At 35.7% G+C, this 9312-nt stretch overlaps 1 protein-coding gene across 1 annotated transcript; it reads left to right on the top strand.

Moving 5' to 3' along the window:
• The first annotated feature begins 768 nt into the window (after nt 1-768).
• Nucleotides 769-8077, top strand: LOC145783158 (uncharacterized). Its single transcript, XM_082594949.1, has 5 exons — nt 769-1310; nt 3034-3166; nt 4144-4244; nt 5141-5260; nt 7675-8077. Exons 1-5 carry the CDS (start codon nt 999-1001, stop codon nt 7768-7770), a joined length of 762 nt encoding a protein of 253 aa, XP_082451075.1. The 5' UTR covers nt 769-998; the 3' UTR covers nt 7771-8077.
• The last annotated feature ends 1235 nt before the right edge of the window (nt 8078-9312 follow it).

Here is a 9312-nt window from a genome sequence, read left to right as displayed (position 1 = left end):
ATTATTTTTTCAATGACGCTGGGTGCCATGTTTGTAGACACAGTGCTGACCAGTAGCGAATTTAGAAAACAATTTGAGGGGGCAGAGTTTCCGACCAATGAAATTTTTTCAGAGAGAAAATGCACTATTCAAAAGTTGAGGTACCGTTACGAAACAAGCAACAACTCACTCAGTAGGGGGTCTAAGCTCTGATGAGGGCCCGCTCCCAGAAAATTGTGACAAATTTTACCACGTTTTGGTATATTTTTGCATATTTTCTGGCCAAAGATTGATTTTATTTGACTATAATCATCAAAACTATCTTTCTAAAGAAATGGAAGTTAAAAATTTTGGTTCAACAAAGACGTCAAACTTATAATCATTTTTAATGACAACATAAGAATCGCAAAAATTATTTTTTTGAAGTTTTGAATAACGTTTTTGTTAACCAAAGAAAAGTAGCCTATGTATGGTTCGATCAAACTGAGTCGTCGTATACATGACATAGCCTATTTTTGAATAAGGCCATCTTTGAATAATCGCAACTGGGAATTTGCAAAAGATCGAAAACATAGCTGAAAACAGAAAATTTTGTGTTCGCTTTCATTTCATGTCATGTTTTGGATTATTTTTTTGGCTTGTGATAAACTTCGCTTTCTCTTATTGAGCTTGGTAGGATAATTAATTAATGTTACTTTTAAGCTTATTTTTTATCATAAGCTGAATTATTGTAACAGCATTAAACATTCTACTGTTTTTTCGTGTCTTGGTAGATCTGAAGAAAGTCATACAATATGTTTATGATGTAATAAAACACGTTTGGTTTTTCATAACGATTTACTTTTTATGTTCATTCTGTTGCCAAAACCCTGAAAGCAGTAAATGTAATTTTAAAATAATCTACTAATGAATTAAATATTTCTATGTTTCTAACCAGTAAGATGTAAATCAGTGACCACTAAGAATATGGTGGCAAGACCCAACATTTCTGTTTGGTCTTCAATGCTGTGAAGAACGGTATGAGTGACGAAGCATCACCAGGAAAAAGGCAAAATCCTGAAACACCAAGCAGGTCGACATCTTCAAATTCTGAATCGCAATTGTGGTGGAAAGTGCCGAGGTCATCGACAACAGCTTTTCATGAAATTCGTGGAACTTCTGTAAACTGCATTCAAGTAGCGGCTATGGCTTGCTATTCCTACACAGTGGCAATTAAAGCCATGTCCAAAGCTTTTGAGGCCAGAGAAAACGCCAATCGTTCAACACAACTTGCTCATAGATTGACAGAAGTGGCAAACATGCTGAGAAAACAAGTGCAAGACACAGCTAGCGTAGGTTTTCGGTTGGTAGCTTTCAGTGAAATGTCCAAATTATTTTGGTAGTTTGTTTGTTAGCTCAATAATATCCACAAACGTCGAAAAATATACCTAAATAAATTGAGATTAAAGTTGTAATACTAAATTGCTGTGGACTGCATTACTTTCTTCCCTTAAAACATTCCTTATGGAAATGCTTATTTTTATAGTTTTATTTATGAATCAGCAACTAGTCTATAAATAACAAAAATAATGGTTTAAAAATTTTCAATTTCAAGCTCGTTATAATTTTCTTGGCACATTAAACCAGTTAAAAAGCAAATAAAGGGTTTGGAGTAGGCTGTAGCTTATGATTTTTTGCAAGCTTAACTCAGCCAGCAATGAGAACTGGACCCCATCTGGGTAACAAACGGGCAATATGTAGAGCCTCAACTGGGTTTCAGTTAAATCTGTCCGCGGACTCAAGTTTTTACACAACTGGGCAGCCCAGTTTGAAAAAAAAAACGCTTCCAAGCGGTGTTGAACTGATGTTCTTTTCAATCTGGATCACAGACAGGTTGAACTTCACGCCAAAAGAATTCGAGTTTAGGAATAGTGAAAGCAACTTTTCGTTATGATTGAAGGGAAGGTGAAAGAGAAAGGTAGCCACTTATAGGCTACATGGCTATTCCCTGTAAGACTCCATGACACCGCCAACCGATCAGAACATGTTTAAATGATTACTGTCCAATTGTGACCTTTGAGTTGATCCGTGCTTTGAAGTTTGTTTTGTAATCACAGAAAAACAAAATATTATTTGTGTGAGAATCGAACACACGTCATCGAAATGAATACCATTGCCTTAAAACTCTACGCCAAGCTGTGGACGACGAAACGTTGACTTAATTTACTTTATATCAGAACTGTTTTTAATGTCTTCCCTACAAATTTTGATTGGTTGAAACTTTGTTCCTGTAAATTCTGATTGGTCCAATGATTCATTTGTCTTACAACACTTTTTATATTTAAGTGGCTACCAAGCAAGAAAATGCGTTAAAATGCTGTTAACATACATTTTTCATCACGTTGCCATTATAAGAGATGGTGCATTACTCTAAACTATTAATATTCTGAATTCTGAACTAATCTGGGTAATTCAACTCAAACTAAATTTTGAAAAATATTGTTGTGCGATTAGGCTGCTCAAACTGAACCCACACGAGATCCCACATTAACCCTTACAATAATTATTAGAAGTATAAAAACAATACTGACAAAGTTGTTTTCATACAGCCAATAAAAATGTTTTTGTTTTGTAAAAACATTTTTTTATTATTGAAAAACTCACCTACGATTCATGGTTGGATGATTTTGCAACTGGGCTACCCAGATCTAACCCTAACCTATTAGTGCTTATATTTTTTGCTTTCTTTTTCAAACTGAAATAAACTAATAAGAAGTTAAGAATGGATGAGGCTCAATTTGGGGCAATTAGGCTAATTAAACAAATATGAAAAATTAGACTTATGTTAACACATTTGCTGCCCATAAATAACCCACATGGTATGCCCACAACCCCAGGTGTCCACTTGAATTTTCACTGGGTTTCAGTTGGGCTTGCTGGCTGGGAAGCTAGCAATAGGTGAACTTCTTTATTCTTGCTTTATACCAATCAAGGCAAACAGTTTATTGCATTGCGGAAATAAAAACTTTACCTTTTTCTCTTTTCAAAAAGTCAAACAAATATTGTTCGTTCCAGGCAGTTTGTGGTGACAATCAAGCTTTGGCACAACTGTATGTTTCCGCTCACGATAAATCAATCAGTTTTTATAATTTCCTCGCCACGATTAAACCTTCAGAAGAAGAAACTTACTATGACAAGGTAAGCTCAGGTATGTTTGAGATATTTTTTTCTCAAATTTTTCTTGTTTAGGTTGATAAGTAGCCCATAGGTAGCCTATAATTTGCAAAATAGAGAAACCTTTAGAAGCAAAATGGTTGGACGCCTAGTTTATCAAATCAAAAAAATAAAGATCCCAAAATATATACTAAACTCATGTTTATCAAACGTTTCAAAAATTATACTATGTTTGTCTTCAGTGCTATAAATCAAGAGAATAAAATATTCTTCTGACAGGTGTCAAACCCACAACAATGTTTGGTATGAACGACTCGGTTACATGTCTTTTAATTCAAACGAATTTATTTTCACACGTCAGTTCAATCATAAATGTTTATGATTGAACTGACTTCTGTGAAAATAAATTCGTTTGCATCAGTGCTATAAATATGCCACAAACATTTATAACAGTTTTTATAACTAGGATACAAACATTAAAAGCACTAAAGATGAAGACAGCATAGTTTTCGAAACGTTTGCTGAACATCAGTTTAGCATCTACATGTTGGGCTCTTTATTTTGTGATAAAACAACTCTTGTTTAAAACGTATGTAGCCTACCTTAGCAATTCTACCCCAGACAACCACTTTATCTGATGAAGTGGTTGTTTGGATATGTAACCTACAATCTTGTCAAGGTAAGACATGCATAAAAAGTGATGTTGTCATAATTTCTGCAGGCTACTAACGTTTAGAGATGCTTTTACATCAGATATATTAATGCTAACTAGATTCTTGCATTCATTTTATCAATTTGAACTTAACCCTTTTCAGCTCAAGAAAATGAAAAAAGCCCACTTTAGATAGTTACAAACATAATAGTTTTTACAAACATTAGATAGGAGAAAAAGTAGCTTAAACTAGAAAAAGTTTAACTCAATAATGCACTTTCCTATAGGCTACAATTTTTTTTAAATTTTGCTTTAAATGATGCCATAAATTTTTCAAATCACTTTTCTTTTGTGTTCAGATTTCTTGAAATACACCACTTCTCTTGACACAACAGTGTCTTCTGACGGCTGTGATTCGTTATCCGTTCCGCAAATAAGAAAAGTCAAAAGCATTAGCGAGGTAAGAAAAAATTGTAGACTGGAACGCAAAAAGCATTACCCTTGGTTAGGAGTGAGGAGTCGACAACCTTTTCCCCAAGAGCGGCCAAGACTAGTCTCATCAAAGTTTCGGTGGGCCGTAGTCTAGGTCTATTAATTTTCAACTAATCCTACGTAGTTTCCTTCAGGATTAGTGATCTTGTTAAAACTTGCAAACTAATTAAATTTGGATCAAATTAACTGTTTACATGTCGCATCAAAAAAGCAATTAAAGTCCTGCTGGTGAATTTGTCCTCTTGGAATGTAATAAAAGCGAGTGTCCTAGATACGTAGGCTACTCTGCTTAGAAAAGTTGGTAAATTAACCATTCAATCCGTGAGACAATAAAGTTTGTACTTTTCACCACTGTGTCCAGGATGTTCTTTAAGGGCGTTACCTTTGCGTATGCTTTGTGGTGACTGAGACACTGTCACTTCACATTGTTGACTTGTTGTTATTGGTTTCATGTCTTCAATGCGTTTTTAAAGAAAAAACACAAGGCTGCGGGTAAATGATTTTGATCGGCACGCCGCAGGTGACCGACATCTGCAGTAGCCTATGTTAACGATTTCTAATTTTAACTCTTAAATCTATTTCTGAATTTGATACTGTGTGAATGCTCATATATAATTTAAAAATTTGCAAAGTTGATCTTGGTGAGTAGGCTACAGTGATTGAGAGTATTTTTTATGCTCCAAAAATGCCATATATTACGAGATATAAAATCATAAATTGAAATTGGAAACCTTTCTACCGAAAGTGAAGCTTGCTGCTGGCTGACTCCTCTGTAGAATAACAATGCACAGTTTCGTGTTAATTAATTCATAGTCTTTGTGGTGATATCGATGGCCTACTTGAACACTCGTTTGTGTAATGCAGTTGAACGATTTCTACGACAACATGATAGCGGTGTCGGATAAGATGCGGAACAGCAAAACCATCGGATCTTCAAGAGCTCCATCTCCGCTTTTGAGCAAAGAAGACGCCGAAAATATTCAGGTGCATTGAGTTTTTATGCTGAGAACTGATTGTATTTAAAAAAGAACTAATCTTTAATTTAATTGTAAAAAAATCAAAAAAATTTAGAAGCAGGTGAACAAGCACATTACACAAGTTAGACTTATAGATCAAACAATGAGACAGATAACTGCTGGGTTTGAAAAAAACAACGCCAGCCTTAAAGCAATCCTAGATGTTGTGAGTCAACTTTATTTGCAGTATAGCCTATGTTTTCCACGCTTAAACCCAGCCTACTGCTTGCTGAGCAGCAGGCCGAGAAGATGAACGTTCTGGAGATATCTTCTAAACCTGAAACGTTGTGTGTGTTTTTTTTAAGGAGATGGTGGTTGTAAACCTCTAGTCTAGACCAGAGGTCACCAAACTACGACCCGCGGGAAATAACAGCTGCACTACAACTGTTAAGGAAAAAAGTTACCAAACTTTTTGTAAAGAACTGACGTTGCTGTTGAGCTAACATCACATTGCACCTTTATCATTAGGCCACCACAAATGGGAACAGCCTAGGCCAAATTTGGAAAAATATAATGTTTTTTCAAGAGCACGATGCCCTGTAGTGTATCACAGCAGGGGATAACTTTTCCAACAACGTTTCGATTTTAATCACAACTTTGCTATTCCACCGCTGACTTTGTAATTTATTGTGCTCAATTCAAGTCAATGGAGATTCTAAATAGTTGTATATCCTTTCGCAATTTGCATCCGGCCCGCAGGTGTTAATCTCGCAGCAATCCGGCCCTCAGAGAATAAAGTTTGGTGACCCCTGGTGTAGAGTAACGTTTTCAAAGATTATTTGGATTTGTAGTGTTTCTCTCTACCTCAGAGCAATTTTTTTCTTCAAAACGTGATACCTTGTGGGTTTTTTCTTCCAAACCCCTGTTTACTGTGAGGAAACAGCTTTGGCATTTGCAGAAACTGGGAACGTGAAATGAAGTAAATTGTCCGCTCAGTGAAGTTGTTGATGCCACTTATCAAAAAATATTTATTTGCTGGACATACTTGTACGCAAATGACAAGCTGAAAAATAAAAATAAAAAAAAAGTGAAAGAAGCGCCTAATCAAAGCTGAATCCAGAACTATTAATTGCCCTACGCCAGTGATTCTCAAAATTTTTCTATTTGCGTACCATTTAGCAGTTTTATGCTGTGTTCGCGTGCCATGTGTATCCAGAAAAGGTCAAAAATATATAAGTTGATAAAAGGCAAGAAAGTTTAACGAATATCAGCACAAGGCTCCAAAACAAAAAGATTGTTAATATTGGACTAAATATAATTAACCTGTTTAGTTGTCGCATAACTAGAAGACCAATCAATAGGCTGCACTGCACTGCTACCAGCCTACCACAAGTAGCAACATTGAAAACTGAAAAGTTTTGGCGTTTCTGTTGAACAACCTATCAGAGGTTCCCAAACTGTGCGTCGCGACGCCCTGGTACGTGGTTTCGATTTTTCAAGGACATCGTACAATGATTCCGCTTCGTAGCCTATCTAGACTCAGATATCATTATCCTCTGACATGTGCAATTGTGCATGAGAACTCATTATTACGAAACCGTAGCAATCGATTATTTATTGTTTAATAATCACATAGCTTAATTCTAGTTCACTTCGCCGCGAGACAAGTGAAGGCTGGAGACATGACCAAATAAAAATTAACAAAATTCCTATCGCCGGGTGCGTCGCAAGTCCAACAAAATTTTCCAAAAGCTTCGCAACGAAAAAGGTTTGCGAACCTCTGACCTACAGTAGATGTTGCGTCATAAACGTTTGAGTCCCTCCAAATAAGATTAATTATGACACAATAATGCACAGTGTGTAATCTGAAGATTCGCGCAAATTCTATTATTTTATTTTAACTATTGTCAAATTAAGTGAGTTTCTCGCGTACCACCTGGAAGATTCCCTTGTATCTCCATTCCTCCAATGGAACGCGTATCACAGTTTGGGAACCACTGCCCTAAGCACTTGGGACAGTAGTGCCTCCAGATCAAAATATAAAATCCTGTCAAATTTGTGAACACCCCCGCAAAAAAATACCACATTTATTAGATCGTTCCTACCACGACTTTCATAGTGATGGAGTCTAATTTTGACTGGCGTTACTTTTGTGCTCACAAAAAGTAGTTTATCTGCTCGGTTATTTCAGCTCTTCATCAGGCCATCAAAACTTTTTCTTCAAAATTCGGAGCTAAACGTGTAATATCGCATGCGATAGTGAGTTAACGTCGCACAAATAAGACCAAAAGAAAGACCATCATTCTGGAACGCAAGCAACCAATATAGCCTGATAATGCAAGGTATTAGTAATATTTGCTTTTGCGATCAGTTCTAACAAAGCCTCTCGCTCAGCAGCAACTTATTGTTTAACCCGTTAACTCTCAGTACATTTTTTTACAGAAACTACCGTCTTCAAATTCAACCCAACCGAATGGTCGCTCTCACAAGTATGCGCTGAGAAAGAGCACCAGTAGCAACTCTTCAATTTCAGAATAGTTTGTTGAAAACAATGGCAATATGATGCCGAAGCTGCAGAGTCATCCCTAACTATTTTCGATAACAGCCGATTGGTTCAAAATTGCTTATAGTATGACATGGAACATTGTTGTTATAAGAACTCATTGCATGCCAAAATCTATTAGCAGTGCTTGTTCACCATGCGCAAATGATGTATTATTTTGGAGTTGGTTTCAAGCAACTTTGCCCATGTAAAACGAAGTACGTAGCTAACTAGCTATCAAGCATGAATTCAATTGTTTTCGTGTATTTTTATTTCTCTAACAACATAGAGAATGCAATAAAACCCACCCGCAAAAGTCAGTTTCGTGCAGTTAAGGTAGGCCTACCAATCCAGCAAATACATTACAGTACTATTTAAATTCAAAATTAAAAAAAGAACAATTGCTACAAAACGAATCAAAAATAACGATATGTAAATTTTTATTGACAAGACATAGTCCGATCGACCAACCGTCGGTTCATCCCTGTGGTGGTCAAATGGTTCTTTTCAAGACAGTGATTCTCAACTTTTTCCTATCTCTATCTGTATAATGTCTCTCGTTTCCCATGTTGCAAGGGTTGTACGATGCAGAACTTTCCGGACTCTTAATGTGAATCGTTTTGATTGAATTGTAGCTGTTTTTTTTATACAATACATGTATGGACCCCTCAAAACTTTACTTGCATCCCATGGTCATTGGATTTCAGGTTAAGAACCATTATTGAAGGCGTTCTAGCTTTTCGTTTAATGCTTAAAACCACGTTGTTCTTCAAGATAAACATCTGAACAGTGCACTTAAAAAATTTAATCTTGATGAAAAGAAGTAGGCTTATGTATCTAAACACTGTTTCATTCCAATCTGTGCTATGTATCTATGCTACAAGTGGGCAAAGCTGCCATGCTGAAACTTCAGTAGAAGTTTTTCTGTTCACAGACAACAAATAGTGTTTTAACAATTAAGTTCGAGGTTAAGTAATTAAGTTCGAGGAAAATATTAAGCAATAAACTGCAATAAAACAAGGCAGCAGTTTAAAATAGAGCAGCAACAAATATATACATGGCTAAAGTTAGACTTCAATCTTCAATGGCATTGCTTAATTTTTTGTCCTTTGTGCTATGTTTTGTGTCCACAAACAATAAAGTTCCAAGCATTCTCTACACAAACCCTCATTAAATAACCATTTGGCTTAATAGTTTGTGATATATAATTAATAACTTACAAAAAAAATACAATAACGTAGAGTACCATGAATTAAAAAGTTGTTACAAAACAAGATTTGAACCAAAAGCAAAAAGTCGGACGAGTGTGTTATTATCTTAACAAACAAATTCTGACAACCTGCGACTACCAACAAATATTGTTCAGGTCAAGTATTTTTCGATTCGGAAAAGAAATAAGGAATGTAACAAGGAACTGATTGAATGAGTTATCTGCCCTCTCATGATAAATTGTAAGACAAAACTTAGAGACATGATAGTGCATAATTTAGAAAAATAAATATTGTACGGTAAATGAAAAAAAATCAGGTTAAGACATT

The sequence above is a fragment of the Aplidium turbinatum genome, chromosome 14 (genome assembly GCF_918807975.1).
Source record: "Aplidium turbinatum chromosome 14, kaAplTurb1.1, whole genome shotgun sequence".
Classification (NCBI taxonomy): Eukaryota; Metazoa; Chordata; class Ascidiacea; order Aplousobranchia; family Polyclinidae; genus Aplidium; species Aplidium turbinatum.
This window is presented reverse-complemented; position numbering and strand designations above follow the sequence as displayed.

What these genes read in the sequence shown, in the direction of transcription:
- LOC145783158 (XM_082594949.1), top strand. Translation starts at nt 999, where the DNA reads ATGAGTGACGAAGCATCACCAGGAAAAAGGCAAAATCCTGAAACACCA. An exon ending in AAGTGCAAGACACAGCTAGC is followed by an intron (nt 1,311 to 3,033) that starts GTAGGTTTTCGG and finishes TGTTCGTTCCAG; the next exon opens with GCAGTTTGTGGTGACAATCA. An exon ending in AAGACGCCGAAAATATTCAG is followed by an intron (nt 5,261 to 7,674) that starts GTGCATTGAGTT and finishes ATTTTTTTACAG; the next exon opens with AAACTACCGTCTTCAAATTC.